At 40.0% G+C, this 18,816-nt stretch overlaps 1 protein-coding gene across 1 annotated transcript in view; it reads right to left on the bottom strand.

The window, feature by feature from the left end:
- Positions 1-18,816, bottom strand: part of VWA3B (von Willebrand factor A domain containing 3B) — a 486,211-nt gene that overhangs the window by 347,735 nt on the left and 119,660 nt on the right. Inside the window, exons 11-12 of the mRNA XM_053707714.1 lie at positions 4,097-4,234; positions 254-311 (exon numbers count right to left, since the gene is read on the bottom strand). Of these exons, the coding sequence (XP_053563689.1) occupies positions 254-311; positions 4,097-4,234 (196 nt within the window). The remainder of the gene's footprint in view (positions 1-253; positions 312-4,096; positions 4,235-18,816) is intronic.

Genomic DNA, 18,816 nt, shown 5'->3' with positions numbered 1-18,816 from the left:
GTGTTTTTTAATGAAAAACCCTTGGTATTCTGGTTTAATTGCAGTGTTGGCACTTTGAGATGTATAAGTTGCTTTTGTGTTGCAGTTTGGGTACTCGGGCACAAAAAAGTTCGCCATCACTGCTCTAGAGTCATCTCATTTATATTTCGGCCTGTGTGCATACTTTGGGATGGCTTCTAATGACTAGTCTGGAGTCATCGATTACTTCAGAATGACTCTGGGAAGATCATCCTTTTTGACTTAGGGAACTTACCTTTTAGGTGGCTTCTTGACTCTTTTTTCTGAAGTGGAAAAATCTATTATATTCAACTCTGAAACAAAACAAATAGTCTAAATGAAGGTCTGTCAGTATAAATCTATAATAAAACAGCATGCAAAATAACCCAAATCTATAAGAGCATTTCTTTCTCTGTAGATACTAAACACTGCACTGCAAAAGAAAAAGTAAGTTGTACAATAGTGATTTGGGACACATTTGTATTGTTAATTGCTTTTCTTTCTAGTATAAAACAGCAGTACCTTACAAAAAGACCTAGAGAATTATATTCTTTAATTTCTAAATGACCAATCTAACAGGCCAATGGTTAACATAGACTAATCATCTCTGTTTTTATAACTCTGAGTCTACACCATATTGTAACCAGGGGCTGTCTGATGAGTTTCTCCCATTCATTGAATTTGATGTTGTTTGCAGTATCTTTGCCTGTCTTTTTAACTGCCTTACCTTCCTATTTTCTGACTATTTACACTGGGTATCTTTAGTCTGTTACTAAATAGTAGATTGTTTCTGGCATCAACTCTGATGTGAGGCAACACACAGAATTTTGGATTTAATTTTCTATGAAAACATAAATTATGCTTACCAGATAATTTCCTTTCCTTCTGCATGAGGAGAGTCCACGGCTTCATTCGTTACTTGTGGGAATACAGAACCTGGCCACCAGGAGGAGGCAAAGACACCCCAGCCAAAGGTTTAAATACCTCCCCCACTTCCCTCATATCCCAGTCATTCTGCCAAGGGAACAAGGAACAGTAGGAGAAATATCAGGGTATAAATGGTGCCAGAAGAACAAAAACAAAAATGTAGGTCCTCCCTTCGGAGAATACGGGCGGGGGCTGTGGACTCTCCTCATACAGAAGGAAAGGAAATTATCTGGTAAGCCTAATTTATGTTTTCCTTCTTAATATGAGGAGAGTCCACAGCTTTCCTTACTTGTGGGAAACATATACCCAAGCTCCAGAGGACACAGAATGAACGGGAGGACAAAAAAAGCAGGCGGATCCTATTCTGAGGGCACCACCGCCTGCAAAACCTTTCTCCCAAAAGCTGCTTCAGCCGAAGCAAAAACGTCAAACTTGTAAAATTTTGAAAAAGTATGTACAGAGGACCAGGTAGCTGCCCTACAAATCTGATCCATAGAGGCCTCATTCTTGAAGGCCCAAGACGAAGCCACTGCTCTAGTTGAATGAGCCTTAATCCTCTGAGGAGGCTTATATCCTGCTGTCAACCAAAAAGAAAAGGAAGTGGACGAGGCCTTCTGCCCTCTACGCTTCCCAGAATAGACAATAAACAAAGAAGAAGTCTGTCTAAACTCTGTCGTAGCCTGAAGATAGAACTTCAAGGCCCGAACCACATCCAAATTATGAAGTAACCGTTCAATGCCGCTGGTTGTAATAAATATCCCGAATGTTAAAACATCTTTCTTAAAAGAGTTTCCATCTTTTTATTCATGGGCTCTTTGAACGACGAACTATCCTCCAGTGAGATAGTGATGCATTTTGCAAGCGTGGAAACAGCACCATCCACCTTAGGGACGGAACCCCACAACTCCAATTGAGAGTCCGGGACTGGTAACAGTTTCTTAGAGGCAGACAAAAGGGCTGAAGGAAGAACCAATCCTCTCCCATTCGTTCTTAATAATGTTTGCCATCTTTACAGGAACAGGGAAAGTCTGAGGCACAACTCTGTCATTCTAAACTCTATCCAGTTTAGGAATTAAAGGTTCTTTAGGCAGTTTGGCCTCTGGAACCTCTAAGGTATCCAGAACTTCCTTTAAAAGAAAGCGCAAGTGCTCCATCCTAAATCTAAAATCTGCTTCCTCCGCAATCGGAGGCTTAGAGGCAGCCGATTCAGACCCAGAAAGTTCACACTCTGAAGTATCAGACAGAGCTTCATCATCAGATAACCGTCTATCAGCTATAGCCAATAAACTAGATGATGACCCCTGGGAAGGATAGCAATATTTGATCTTTCGCTTACGCTTAGCAGGGCGAGTTAAAGCACTAATGGCCGCAGACAAAGCCATTTATAACTGCACAGTGAAGTCTGGAGGTAAAAGCCTCCTCCAGATGGAGGATCAGGCATGCTATGGGAAACTGCATGTGTATTATGAGATGAAAGCAAGGTGCGCACCTCAGGGGACGGGGACCCCTCAGAGGTGGAAGGCTCAGTGGTATCAAACATGTTAACCTTTTTTGACATAATCACTTTTTCTAGGCATGTGGAACATAATTGAGAGGGCGGGTATATCTCAGCACAATATAAACAGGCATTAATCTTAGGTATGGAGGGAGTACCCTCTAAAACTTCAGAGTCCTCCATAGCTATGGGCTATGTCCTAATATAACAATAACGGACGTTATATAAAATATGAAGACGGCACCTTTATACCCCCAATGGCTGGGGCACTTTCCACCTCCTATGACTCAGGCACACAGAGTAAACCGCATCTCCCCAATAACCAGCACAGTCAGAGAGTAGGAAGTGAAACTACGACCACACTTGGTCACATGGAGCACAACCTAGGACTGCCTCCGCTAAGGAAAAGTGCACCAAGCATGTAAAGCTGCACAGCTCTAAAGTGAAAATAACCTGTATGTTCCAACCTCAGCCTATGAGCCTCAGAAAACATCTCACACATAACGCAGTATAAATCAAATAAAAATGTATGAGATTAATCCCCATTGTTCAATAATCCCCCCTCAGGAGATATTAACCCTTGATTCCATACAGATAAAAGGAGCCACACTGTGACCCTGTCTTCTAGCGTTACCATATGTGTAAAAAATGAAACTATCTTACCGGAATCTATGCTGTGGAACAGAAACACAGCCTCCAAGTGTGACAGTCATGTAGCATCGCTCCTGACATGGAGTTGAGTGTTGAAAGCAGGCAGTGAAACTAGTCAACACTGATTGCTTAAGGGCTGTTAATACGAGGTTTGGATGGTTTCGAAGACAGACTCTCCCTGCATCTCCAGACCCTAACTTTCGTCAATGCTCTCACTGAGAGGCTGACAAGACTACTGAAAACTCCAGTCCCATTTCAATGGGTAAATACCCTTCATAAGGAACTACTCTGTATCTTCTGACACTACTCGGCCAAGCTTCTGTGACGAAAGGCAAAGAATGACTGGGTAAATGAGGGAAGTGGGGGAGGTATTTAAGCTTTTGGCTGGGGTGTCTTTGCCTCCTCCTGGTGGCCAGGTTCTGTATTCCCACAAGTAAGGAATGAAGCCGTAGACTGTCCTCATATTAAGAAGGAAATTAAATTTGATCAGTTGTAAATCTGTGTGTCCCATTATTTTCATGGAGCTTGGGTTGTCACTAAACGTTCAGTCAATGGTGTTGTAGCTGGCCCTGCAGTTGCTTTTTTTCTGGCCTAACTCAGCCCTCAAACATGTTCTTCCTGCCTTCTCACTAGGTGATACAAAGACACCCCTTTCTTACACTCTTTTTGTCTCTCTGTTTTCCTTCCCTTCACATTCTCACTGACTCAAAGACTTTACCCTAGTTATTTTTGGATTAAAACTCTAAGATTACAAGACAATAAATATAACCACATTTTTTTTTGGTCAAGAAAAAATAGAGGTTTACTGTGTATTGTTTTTATAGCTGGAAAGGTGATTATCGTGTATTCCAAAGCACCAAATAAAAAATGTTTACACTGCCCAAAAATGCAAATATATTTTAATTGGTTTATGCAAATTTGGGATGCAGAGGATCAAGAGACTGAAAAAAAGAAAGATGGAATCAAATTATCAATAGCAAATATGCACCACTTTAATAAAGCAAAATGTGCATTGTCAGTACATACCTTTAAGAACAGCAGCAGCTTTCCTCTCATTGCGTAGAAAAAGCTCTCTAGTTTCAGGGGGCATCTGAATTTCGGGTGCACTTTCACACAGCATCACACCTTGGCTCATAGCCCTTAGAAGACTAGTCTTTGTTTGCTCTGTTAGCAGTATTGCCAAAAGAGAAAAGTTTAAAAATAGCTGATCAGATATTTAATATACACTGAAAAAACTATAAAGAATATAACTTATTGTATAAATTTAAAATACAGAAACAGAAACACTTTGCTAGGTTACATATACAGAAATACAGAAACAGAAACACTTTGCTAGGTTACATATACAGAAATACAGAAACAGAAACACTTTGCTAGGTTACAATAAGCCAGAAAGTATAGTACGATTTAGAAAAATAGATCATTATTATTTTTATTTTTTTTAGTTATAAAGGCATGAAAGTCACTTTTTAAAAATAAATGTATAATGCAAATGATCTAATGCCACTAACTTTACAGGTCATGTGCATAATAAAACATACCAGCTATGATAATTAGTACAAGAAGCATTTTTGTAACTTCGGGAGAATTGAAGACCCACAGCCTCAGAGGCAGCAGACAAGTTATGGAGAAGGCTCGCACGGAAACAAGGGGAACAAGGTCCATTCGTATCTCATTTGCTTTGTTCTATTGGTATCCTTAGTTGAAAAGCATATCTATGTAGGCTCAGGACCTGGTACCTAGCTGCTGATTGGTGGCTACACATATACATCTCTTCTCATTTGCTTATCAATGTGTTAAGCTAGCTCCCAGTAGTGGCTTCAAAAAAGGATACCAATAAAATGAAGCAAAATTGGTAATAGAAGTGAATTTAAAATTTGTTTAAAACTGTATGCTCTATCTGAATCATGAAAGAAAAATTTAGGTTTATGTGTTTATTTAACCCTTTCACTAAAGGGACTTTCAGACAAAAACTTGCCCAAAATACCAGAGAATTTTTAGCATTTTGCTATCACTCAATTTAAACAGAAATAAAGCTTTGTTTTTTTTATTTGCCTGTCAAAACTATATATACTTTTTAAGTAGACAACCCAAAGTATTGATCTAGGCCCATTTTGGTATATATAACTGCCAAATGCAATTAAATAAAAAAAATTGGTACTTTTTTCACAAACTTTAGGTTTCTCACAAAAATTAATAACATACTGCTTGTGCAATCATGGCACAAATGTTTGTAAAAAAAAATTCTGGTATCCCCTTTGTTCAGAAATAGCAGATAACATAATTTATGTAAGAACTTACCTAATAAATTAATTTATTTCATAGTGGCAAGAGTCCATGAGAAAGTGATGTATGGGATATACAATCCTACCAGGAGGGGGAAAGTTTCCCAAACCTCAAAATGCCTATAAATACACTCCTCACCACACCCACAATTCAGTTTAACGAATAGCCAAGTAGTGGGGTGATAGAAAAAGGAGTAAAAAGTATCAAAAAAGGAACTGGAAATATAATTGTGCTTTATACAAAAAAACATAACCACCATAAAAAAGGGTGGGTCTCATGGACTCTTGCCAATATGAAAGAAATTAATTTATCAGGTAAGTTCTTACATAAATTATGTTTTTTTTCATGTAATTGGCAAGAGTCCATGAGCTAGTGACGTATGGGATAGTAATACCCAAGATGTGGAACTCCACACAAAAGTCACTAGAGAGGGAGGATAAAATAAAAACACCAATTTTCCGCTGAAAAATTAAATCCACAACCAAAAGAATAAGTTCTTCTTATAATTGAAAAGAAAAAAAATTAAAACATAAGCAGATGAATCAAACCGAAACAGCTGCCTGAAGAACTTTTCTACCAAAAAGAGGCAAATTACATCAAAACGGTAGAAATTAGTAAATGTATGCAAAGAAGACCAAGTCGCTGCTTTGCAAATCTGATCAACTGAAGCTTCATTCTTAAAAAAACACGAAGTGGAGACTGATCTAGTAGAATGAGCTGTGATTCTCTGAGGCGGGGCAAAACTGCCTTATCTTGATGAAAAATCAGAAAAGGTGACTCACAAGAAAGAGCAGATAATTCAGAAACTCATCTAGCAGAAGAGATAGCAACAAGGAACAACACTTTCCATAAAAATTAGTTTAATATCCAAAGAATGCATAGGCTCAAAAGGAGAAGTCTGTAAAGCTCTCAAGACCAAATTAAGACTACAAGGAGGAGAGATTGATTTAATGACAGGCTTGATACGAACCAAAGCCTGAACAAAACAGTGAATATCAGGAAGTTTAGCAATCTTTCTGTGAAATAAAACAGGAAGAGCAGAGAGTTGTCCCTTCAAGGAACTTGCAGACAAACCTTTATCCAAACCAACCTGAAGAAACTGTAAAATTCTAGGAATTCTAAAAGAATGCCAGGAGAATTTATGAAAAGAATACCATGAAATATAAGTGTTCCAAACTCGATAATAAATCTTCCTAGAAACAGATTTACGAGCCTGTAACATAGTATCAATCACTGAGTCAGAGAAACCTTATGACTAAGCACTAAGCGTTCAATTTTCATACCTTCAAATTTAATGATTTGAGATCCTGATGGAAAAAAGGTCCTTAAGACAGAAGATCTGGTCTTAAAGGAAGTGGCAAAGGTTAACAACTGGACATCCGGACAAGGTTCGCATACCAGAACCTGTGAAGTCTTGCTGGTGCTACCAGAAACACAAACGGATGTTCCATGATAATCTTGGAGATCACTTTTGGAAGAAGAACTAGAGGCGGGAAGATATAAGCAGGTTGGTAAAACCAAGGAACTGCTGACGCATCCAACGACTCCGCCTGAGGATCCCTGGACCGGTACCTGGAAAGTTTCTTGTTCAGATGGGAAGCCATCAGATCTATTTCTGGAAGACCCCACATCTGAACAATCTAAAAAAAATATCTGGATGGAGTGACCACTCCCCTGCATGTAAAGTCTGACGGCTGAGATAATCTGCTTCCCAATTGTCTACACCTGGGATATGTACCGCAGAAATTCAACAAGAGCTGGATTCTGCCCAAGCAAGTATCCAATATACTTCTTTCATAGCTAGGGGACTGTGAGTCCCACCCTGATGATTGACATATGCCACAGTTGTTACATTGTCTGTCTCAAAACAAATGAATGGTTCTTTCTTCAATAGAGGCCAAACCTGAAGAGCCCTGAAAATAGCATGGAGTTCTAAAATATTGATTGGTAACCTTGCCTCTTGAGATTTCCAAACCCCTTGTGCTGTCAGAGATCCCCAGACAGCTCCCCAACCTGAAAGACTTGCATCTGTTGTGATTACAGTCCAGGTTGAACGAACAAAGGAGGCCCCTTGAACTATACGATGGTGATCTAACCACCAAGTCAGAGAGAGTCGAACATTCGGATTTAAGGATATTAATTGTGATATCTTTGTATAATCCCTGCACCATTAATTCAGCATACAAAACTGAAGCATACAAATTTTATTCGTCTCTTGTCTGTTAGAGACAGAGTCATGGACACTGAATCTATCTGGAAACCTAAAATGGTGACCCTTGTCTGAGGAATCAAGGAACTTTTAGGAAAATTGATCCGCCAACCATGTCTTTGAAGAAACAACACTAGTTGATTCATGTGAGATTCTTCAGAATGTAAAGACTGAGCCAGTACCAAGATATGGTCCAAATAAGGAACCACTGCAATACCCTGTTCTCTGATTACAGAGAGTAGGGCACCGAGAACCTTTGAAAATATTCTTGGAGCTGTCGCTAGGCCAAATGGAAGAGCGACAAATTGGTAATGCTTGTCTAGAAAAAAAAGAGAATATCAGAAACCGATAGTGATCTGGATAAATCGGAATGTGAAGATATGCATCCCATAAGTCTATCGTGGCTATATAATGACCTTGCTGAACAAAAGGCAGAATAGTCCTTATAGTCAACATTTTGAAAGTTGGCACTCTTACAAAACGGTTCAAAATTTTCAGATCCAGAACTGGTTTGAATTAATTTTCTTTCTTTGGGACAATGAATAGATTTGAATAAAACCCCAGACAATGTTCCTGAAATGAAACTGGTATAATTACCCCTGAAAGCTCTAGATCTGAAACACACTTCAGAAAAGCCTGAGTCTTCACTGGATTTGCTGGAACGCATGAGAGAAAAAATCTTCTCACAGGAGGTTTTATTCTGAATCCTATTCGATATCCTTGAGAGACAATGCTCTGAATCCAATGATTTTGGACAGAATCTGCCCAAATGTTCTGGAATGAGGACCACACCTTCATGCAGACTTGAGGGCTGGCTTTAGTTTCTTAAAAGGCTCCTGAGGTTAAAAAAACTCCCTTCCCCCCAGTGAGAGTTGAAATAATGGAATCCAACTGAGTACCAAATAAAGTGTTACCTTGGAAAGAAAGAGATAGTTATCTAGACTTAGATACCATGTAAGCATTCCAAGATTTGAGCCATAAAGCTCTTATAGCTAAAATAGCTAAAGACATAGATTTACCATAAATTTTGATGATATCAAAAATTCATTCACTAAAGACCTGATCATACAGTACGGATCAGGTCCGACAGACCTTGCTGAATGCGGAGAGCCAATCGGCCACCAGCAGAGGGATGTCAATCAACCCGATTGTACTCGATCGGGTTGAATTTTGGCAATCTCTGTCCGCGTGCACAGAGCAGGCTGACAGGGTTATGGAGCAGCAGTCTTTAGACCACTGCTTTACAACTGCTGTTTCTAACCAGCTTATTATAAAGTTATCAAAATGAGATTTAACCCCATTTAATACTATGAAATGTCAATAAAAAAGGACAATAAAGTCATAAATTAAACTTTTATGATTTAGATAGCTTATTTGCTTTGTTTTCTTGGTATCCTTTGTTGAAAAACATAACTACGTAGGCTCAGGAGCAGCAATGCACTACTGCTAGCTAGCTGCTGATTGGTGGCACTGGTTGCACATGTGTCTCTTGTCACTGGCTCAGATCATGTGTTCAGCTAGCTCCCGGAGGCCATGTGGGATGACAGTCAACAGTAATAGGGATCATGACACAGACTACCTCTCCTGACAAGGGTGTGGGGGCCTCTGGTGGCAAAAAAAAGGACTGTCAAGGACGGCTCCTAATGAAGGTGTGGGGGGCCTGTTCCAGAGGAAAAATGGCCCTAGGCAAGGTAGGGGGCCTGGGACCGGGAGGGGTGGGGGCCTGGTCTTCTAACATTTCCAGGGCCAGTCTGGTTTCCTAGTCCGGCCCTGAACTGGGTCCAAGATACAAAACACAGCAGTTTGTTGCTAGTGTGTGCCATATGTGACCGATGGATGCAGTGTTTTTTACTTTTGATTGTATTGAATAAACATGAAGTTTTAACCGTCAACTGCTTACCGTTACTCATTTCTACTGATCTGCATATCATCAGGCAGCAATGACGGTCTGTGCTCTTGGAGTCCCAGTGTCGGCTGGTTTTCGCTACCCTTCAAAGCCTTGTTTCTATGGATAAGCAGATTGGAGCTGAAGGTTCACGTGTTTCAGCTAACACCCCTTCCTGCATAGTAGGACGCCGAAACCTTTCTCACAAAAGGAGGCTTCTTGCAAGAACAGTCTGACAGACCGTAAGTGAGACGCATATCATCATTAGGACTTTTTGTATGTATTTTTGCATCCTGTATCCTTGTGCTTAAATTACATTCAGTAATATTTATTATTTGGGGGACTGTGAACATTTTCTCTTATATTATTATTTTTCACGTGCATGCCTGGTAGCACCTTTTTCACAGTTTCCATATTCACAAGAGCATAATTTATACTTCACATTAAGGGCTCACATTTTAATTCTTTGATGCCTTTATCAGCAAGAGACTATCCAGATACTGATATTACTAAGATATTTTCTACGGATAAAGCTAACTATACTTTATCCGGTCTTTTTGAGGAAATGGAGAAACTCCTTATTAAGGAGCATAAGTTACAATGGGATATATGGACCATGGAAACGTATGCTAAAGTTAAGATTATTCCTCGTGGTCTATGAATTAACAAATTCCCTACCTTTGATACTTCTGATGTGGACTTTATTAATTCTTGGAATGAAATTCTTTCAGAATGTTCAATTCGTTTAATGATTTTGTTAAATTCATACAAATTACATTTATTTAATGCTATCAGAGAAGAAATTGATCTCTTATAGATTAAAAGATATCAATTTTCCTAGATTTGATGCCATACTTAAAAGTGGTGTGGCGGAGGCCAAACAACTTGTTTTAGAGACCAAACACTCTAAGTTTGTTAGGGATCAGTCCGATTATACCAACAATAGTGTTTATATTTGGAAACGCTCAGATAGAGCTTCATCTAGAAGGAATTACAATAGGAACAGATCAAGAAATAGACGTAATAACAACAAAAATAAGGGTCAACATAATTCCATTCAAGACTATTGAAGTTACCTATTCAGACAGTGAATTTGAATTGGGTGAAGACACAGGGGCCTCAGGGGGGGGAGGAACCACAGAAAAGCATTTAAAAAAATCCTCAAACATGTACAGAGTCTCTAACTGCGACCACACATGCCATGGGTCAACTACAGGTAGTGAGACCCAAAGACAAACAATCTGGTTCAAATACTACTAATTACAAATATGTTTATATTAGCGACACAGTAGTTAGTGCCCATGCACAGGGTCCTAATGTTTCCAATGAAGATCAAAGAAATCTAGCGCAGGTTTTTTGTCTTCCCCCACAGAAAACGGGGATAGGACAGGGGGGACAAGATTGCTATCAGCTGAGAGGGAACAGAGGGAAACAAAAATACAAATAAGAAATAATATTGTGAATTTATCCAACTATGTACTGACACCTTCCCAACTATCTGTTCTTAGCTATGGCCTTAATTTCTCCCCCACCAACAACTTTGACATTTTCAGAACATTACTAGATGTGAATAAATGAATAAGAAATATAACCTTGAAGAAACACTATAAGGATACATCTATTCTACCTGATAATACTAAATATTCAGAAATAAAATCCACTTCTAGGGTGAAGGGTTCATTTAACAAATCTAGATTTAAAAAGGCACCTTCTAAGAGAGGGTGTTCATGAGACCAACCCCAAACTTACAAACTCTTTTGGAGGATTCAAGAATCCTTCAGAGTTTTACCCCATACACAGCAGAGGACAAACCCTAGAGACATTCTTTAAGAGGGTTGAGAGAGATCTTTCTGAACTCAAGTCAGCTAATAGTAATATTAAACCAAATTTGACAAGACAAAAAAAACTGGCTCTAGAGGAATTGAAGAGTAAAGAGGACATAGTTGTCCGTTCGGTGGATAAAGGCGGATCTATTGTTATTTTGAATAGGGCGGACTATGTTAAGGAAGCCTTCTGCCAATTACATAATACTGACAACTATGCCCTCCTATCTGTGGATCCCACCTGAGCCTTCCAACGAGAATTATTGAGAATCTTGGATGATGGATTGGAGGGTGGGCATTTAGATCTTAAAACTTTTGAGTTTCTCTGTGTTGATCATCCAGTAGTGCCCATCTTCCACCATCTACCAAAGATATACAAATCTCTCAGTGAAGTCAAGGGACGTCCCATAGTCAGCAGGATAGGCTCCTTGTCAGAATATGTGTCCCAGTGGCTAGATAGTATTTTACAGCCTTTCGTTACCTCCTTATTTAGTTATCTTAGTGATACAAAAGGTGTAATAAATATGTTGTAAGGTATGAGATGGGACCACTGTTCTTTCAGGTGGGCCACCGTTGACGTGGTGGCGCTGTATTCTTCTATTCCCCACAAGGAGGGTCTAGAAGCAATAGCATTCTTTTTTAAATACTATTCTGAATTCACTGACAAATTCCAGCAATATATTCTGAGGGTACTTAGATACCTGCTCACCCATAGTTACTTCAAGTTTGAGGGGGAATTCTATCTCCAGAGATGTGGGACGGTTATGGGGGCAAAATTTGCCCCCTCCTACGCCAACCTTTTTATGGGTTGGTGGGAGCTGTCCCACATCTATGGAGATGGGAACCCCCTCAGACACCTAGTCCATTATTATGGACCCTATATTGATTATTTGCTTTTGATATGGCTGGGCAGTAATTCTGAATTTTCAGAATTTATTGACTATTTGAACAACAACACCATTGGCTTACAATTTATCTCTGAACTGCAAAATATAACTACAAATATATTTAGGAAACCCTCAGCAGGTAATAAACTCTTGCATGCAAAGAGTTGTCATCCCTCGTCATGTCTCTTTTGCAGTAGCTAAGGGTAAATTTATCAGGGTTAATAGAAACTGTACCCTTGAAGAAACATTGCTTGAACAATTTAGAACACAATATACAGAGATCTGCAAGATTATAAAAATACATTTTAATTTTCTAGCGACAGATGATAAAGTCGAGAAATGTGTCAACGATGAGCTACACTGTTCCTACAGGAGGACAAAAACACTAGCCAATGTCCTGTCACCTTCCTCTGTACAGGGGCTAAATAAACCCACTAGCTCTAGGCTTACACACAAAGGCCTTTACAAATGCAGACAGAAGTGTCTGGTTTGTGAGTACATTACAGTGTCTAATATCTTTAAATCAGAAGTCAACGGGGAGATTTTACTTCGACATATGTAATTTACGTGCTCACCTGTACACTTTGTCACTGACAATATGTAGGCCTCACTACTAATGAGGTCAAAGTTTGCATCAGAAACCATCTATCTACCATACAGGCAGCTACTACTCCCCTGGTAAAACATTTTGCCCGGTGTCACAATAAAAACATCAACACCCTAAGAAAGGGTGATCTGTCCCCCGAGAGGAGGTGATCATGACAGGCTGCTGTGGAAGAAGTAGATGTATTGGATCTTTAAGCTTCAGACAAGGGTTGAACCGGTCTGAACTCCGAATACGATCTCATTAATTTCTGGAAATAATTTTGTTCATTATTATTATTAATATTTCCATGTGTCTCCCTTTTTTGCAGCAAACTGACATTTATACATATTTATACATATGAATGTGTAGGTTTGTGTTTGTGGGTCATTTCAGTTTCTGCCATCTAGTGACTTTGCGTATTAGTATTAATATTGCAAATTAATTTTGAATTGGTAGACATACATGAGGTATTAATACAAATAAGAAATACAAATATGTACATTACACTGTATGCATTTATTTGATTTTTTTCGTTTGTTTCGTATATCCATATATATATATATATATATTGTGCACAATGTCCACTCTGATGATTAGGCTCAATAGAATTTAACCAATGAGGTTTTATATTTACCTATTGGCATCACTATGCAGAGTTAATTTTTAATCCAACCAGGTTCTCCCCTGCCCCTATAAATTGGTAAGCAGGTTTTTAACATGCAGCTAAGATTACAACCTAAGGGTCAAACATGTCAGCAGTTTGTTGCTAGTGTGTGCCATATGTGACCCATGGATTTTACTTTTGATTGTATCGAATAAACATGAAGTTTTAACCATCAACTGCTTACCGTTACTCCTTTCTACTGATCTATATATATATATATATATTATATACACACACACACACACAGGAGAGGGGGGCCCGATCAATAGTTTCAGTAAGGGGCTCCAAATTTTCTAGTGGCAGCCCTGCCTGAGGGGGCTGTGTCCAATAGTTCCCCTCCATGCTTTGTCTGTGTGACTGTGGCTGACACTGACCGGCTGTGCGTTTGCCTGCTACAAGTAGCAGACTTGCTGGTAAGGATACTGCTGAGGAGTGACCCTCAACCTTAAAAAGTGGCCCCTTATTTGCATAGGTTGTAAACACCTGTTTCAGATCCTATACTCACCATTGGTAGAGCCGGCTATACTTAAAGTAGCTAAACAAGCTGCATAACACCCCCCTCTATAAAATGCTGTTGGGTCAAATCTAATCTGATCTGATATTTTGCTGTTACGTGATCCAACCCAAACATAGTCAAACATAGTCCTGTCAGTAACACATATTCTAGTACTACATGACATTTCATTGCAAGGTTCTTTTAGTTATAAGACAATAACCAGCTTATTATAAAGTTATCAAAATGAGATTTAACCCCATTTAATACCATGAAATGTCAATTAAAATGACAGTAAAGTCATAAATTAAACGTTTATGATTTAGATTTAGCTTATTTGCTTTGTTTTCTTGGTATCCTTTGCTGAAAAACATAACTACGTAGGCTCAGGAGCAGCAATGTACTACTGCTAGCTAGCTGCTGATTGGTGGCACTGGTTGCACATATGTGTCTTTTGTCACTGGCTCAGCTCATGTGTTCAGCTAGCTCCTGGAGGCCATGTGGGATGATAGTCACCGGTAATAGGGATCATGACACAGACTACCGCTCCTGACAAGGGTGTGGGAGCCTCTGGTGGCAAAAAAAGAACTGTCAAAGACTGCTCCTAATGAAGGTGTGGGGGGCCTGTTCCAGAGGAAAAATTGCCCTAGGCAAGGTAGGGGGGCTGCTGGGGCCGGGGGGGGGGGACCTCTCACTCTGGCCAGCCTCGCACTGGAGGTTCAGTGTGTATTTTTCGGCTAGATATTTTTTTATTTTTTTTTTACTTTTTTTTGTAGGTGGCTGATTACACATTGGTGGAGGACAGTACACCGCTCAGGCGGAAAAAGTCACACCGTCTCACGCTCAACTTTCAGTTTTCCTGTACCTGGCCGGCTCCAGTGTTGCCGATTGGCTGCTGAGTCATGTGACTCAGATTGGCCAGCCAGGATCCCAGGACATAACCCAGTCGGCACCCCCTCCCCGCCCGGCTGGGGTCAGAAGCAGATGTAAGGGAGGCCAGTGATAAAGTGCACAGTTCCTTTTAAAAATAAAACATATGACCATCTTTTTTTTTATTAAAATAACTGCACAACGCAGTTATAAGAGGTTAAAGTGAGCGGATGTGGGGTGTTAGAGAAAAGAAAACGCACTGAAAAGTGCCTTTACATTGCGGTCGATTTGTGGGAACTTTTATCACTGTTAATATTTATGTTATATATTTGTGTGTTCATATGTGTATATACACATATAAACACAAATATATATGCATATATTTATATACATATATATTTAAACTTTGCTGCCCACCGCTGCGCTAGGTTCTGTGCTGTGTCTATTGGCATCAGAAAGAGGCTCACATTGAAGCCTATGAGAGCGCAGTTTTAATACCAGTGCACATTTACATATGCTGGTATTATTGAGTGGAGCGCAAATATCGTGCTCGTAAGAGCGCAATTTTGTGCTCCACTTGTCATCTGGCCCATAATGTTATATATATATATATATGTATATATATATATATATATATATATATATATCATATAAAAAATCAATGATGTATAGCCATTATGTAAAATAGGGGATTGAACATGGTTTCGAAAATATTTACAAGTGTAAAGCAAATGTACTAGTATGTACATAGTAGTACACTGTCAGATATCAACTTCAGGGATCACAATAAGTAAATATGTCAAAATAACTCTGAGAATGCTACTGATTTATAATTGTCAGTACTGTGCAACCATTATTATCACCTACATTTTAGTATTATACTGTAAAAATTATATAACCTTTCTGCCTGAGTTGTCAGATGACACAGGGACTATATACTGTGTATGTATATATATATATATATATATATATATATATAGATAGATAGATAGATATAGAGAGAGAGAGAGAGAGAGAGAGAGAGAGAGAGATGGGGGCATATGTATCAAGCTCCATAACCTGTCCGCCTGCTCGGACACACATCGGCGAAATCAACCCGATCAAGTACGATCGGGTTGATTGACACCTCCCTGTTGGCAGCCCATTGGCCGCGAGTCTGCAGGGGGCGGTGTTGCACCAGCAGCTCTTGTGAGCTGCGAGGTCTGGCGGACCTGATCCGCAGTGTCGGATCAGGTCCGCCAGACCATGATAACTAGAGGCCATGGTCTTCAGTTTTTCCAGGGCTGCTTTTTATTCCCAGTCAGGCCCTGAGGTTGTGACTACACACTCAGTGGAAGCCAATGGGGATGGATCCATGTAGAGAGAGGCTGGGGGTAGTGCTGCACAGTCAGTGTTGGACCTGACTGTTTTGGGAAGCTGCATTGATCCTAATAGAAGATCTAAGGCAAGTCTCTATGCTTGGGGTGAGGGTATTTATACTTTATTGATTGCTCTTTTACTCTTTTACAATGCAGTTTTTGCCACACATTGTGTTTGTAAGATGGTTTTGGGAAATTGTATGTAGTAGCCAAAGAGGAGGACAAAACCATCTTTATGTGTAAAAGGGAGAAGCTGTAAATTTGTAAAAAAAAATAAATGAAAGTGCTATGATATTGATATTGTAATTTCCAGCTTACTGTGTAAGTTTCGGCTCCTGAGTCCTGGCCTAGGCACCTAAATCAGTAATGTATGGTAAATGCTTTAATATAATTTAAAATCCCTTAAAAAAAAAAAAAAAAAAAGAACAATGCATGTTACTCTCTCACGCTTAGTCCCCTCCCTTTTCCCTCTGTTCTCCCCCCTCTCTCTAACTCCTCTCTTTATTCCTCTGCCCCCTCTCGCCCTCTGTTCTCTCCCCTCTCTTCATCTGTTTTCCCCACTCTCTCTCTCCATCTATTTTCTCCACTCTCTCTCTCTCTCTCTCTCTCCCTATGTACTCTCCACTCTCTTCCTATGTTCTCCCACCCCCACTCTTTTCCTGATTTCCCCATTTCTCTCTCCCTCAGTTTTATCAACTCTCTCTCTTCCTCTGTTCTCCCCACTCTCTCTCTCTCTCTTTCGCTCTCTCCCTCTCTCTGTTCTCCTCAAAATGTATCTAGTTTTCTATGATTGATTCAAAATGTCTTTAATTAAAACAAGAGCAAAGCATGTTCCTCTCTCTATTGCTTTGTTCCTCCCCCTTTCCCTCTGTTTCCCCCTTCTCTCTCACTCCTCTATTTATTCTTCTGCCCCCTTCTCTACCTCTGTTCTTCCCCTCTCTTCATCTATTTTCCCCATCTCTCTCCCTCTGTTCTCCCCACTCTCTCTCTCTCTTCCTATGTTCTCTCCACTCTCTCTCTCCCTCTGTTCTCCCCCTCTCTTCATCTGTTTTCCCCATCTCTCTCTCTTCCTCTGTTCTCCCCACTCTCTCTCCCTCTGTTCTCCCCCTCTCTTCATCTGTTTTCCCCATCTCTCTCTCTTCCTCTGTTCTCCCCACTCTCTCTCCCTCTGTTCTCCCCCATCTCTCTCTCTTCCTCTGTTCTCCCCACTCTCTCTCCCTCTGTTCTCCCCATTTTCTCTCGGTTTTCCCTCGCTCTCTTGCCTCTGTTCTGCCCCCCTCTCTTTCTCTCTCCCTCTGTTCTTCCCCAATTTCTCTGTTCTCCCTCCTCTCTCTTTTCCTCTATTCCCCCCACTCTCTCTCTCCCTCTGCTCTCCCCTCTCTCTGCCCCTGTCTCGGTAACCACTCTCTCTCTCTCTCTATTCTTACCCCCTCTCTCCCTCTGTTCTCCTCCCTCTCTCCCTCTGTTCTCCTCCCTCTCTCTTTCCCTCTGTGCCCTTCCTCTATCTGCCCCGCCTCTCTCTGCTCCCCCTCTCTGTTTCCCCTCACTGTTCCTCTATTCTTACTTTTCACTCTCTCTTATTCCAACTACATAGCTATTCTTTTCATTTCCATGAACAAATATAAGTTTAAAAATTTTAAACAATTTTGATGATACATTAATTTCAAAATAGTGCAATACATCCAGCAGCAATACTCACAGGTCAGAGCTTCAAGGAGTCACTACAAAACTCCCCAACAATAGTAAAAAAATGTAAAAATGAAGCTCTCCAAAATGCCAAAGTTTCAAAGCTTTATTTTAGAAAGTGCAGAGTCAAACAGCCACGACGTTTCGGGGAGCTATGCCCCTTAATCATGTGGTAAGTGATAGTACAGGTACACCTGTTTAAATAGCTCACCTTGGGATTTTAACCCTTACAATCTTGTATTCCACATTCTATAAAATGCAACAGCACCATCTGCTGGTGGAAAGCTAGGTAGACCATGTACAAAAATTAAAAACAAAAACAGCTATGAAGCCCCTATACCAGAACCACATCTACACAAACAATAAACACTGCAATTTATTTATTAGAGCTTATTTAAACAACATTAGGCTCCATGATTTAGAACCAATATTGCAGAATATAAGAACACAAGAGCAACACCAGATTAGTAGAACACAGACCAGTCTATCTCTCTATTGAGCCCCCTAGGTTCCAGGGTATCCAACTTAAAAATCCAATAGGATTCACGTTGTTTCAAAAGGATATCCCTATTGCCACCTCTACGGGGGGTCCTAATTTGTTCGATTACCTGGAACCTAAGTTGGCTAATAGTATGACCCATAGCCAAAAAATGATAAGCTACTGGTGCAGTGAATACCTTACACCTGATGTTGCTCTTGTGCTCAGTGATCCGATCCCGTACCCTCCTAGAGGACTCGCCAATGTAGGCTTTCCCACATGGGCATTTGATCATGTAAATAACATAATTGCTATTGCAAGTAAAGTAGTCCCTATAATGAAATTTATAACCACTATGTGGGTGTAAAAAATAGGGACTCTTTATTATAGAATTGCAATTACTGCACCCTAAACAGGGAAAACAGCCCAAATTCTTTTTGGTGATAAACCGCTGAGATAGTGTTCTACCAGGGCCAATGTCAGCTTTAATCAAAGAGTCCCTCAAGCTCTTACTACGCTTA

Source organism: Bombina bombina, chromosome 3, assembly GCF_027579735.1.
Source record: "Bombina bombina isolate aBomBom1 chromosome 3, aBomBom1.pri, whole genome shotgun sequence".
NCBI lineage: Eukaryota > Metazoa > Chordata > Amphibia > Anura > Bombinatoridae > Bombina > Bombina bombina.
This window is presented reverse-complemented; position numbering and strand designations above follow the sequence as displayed.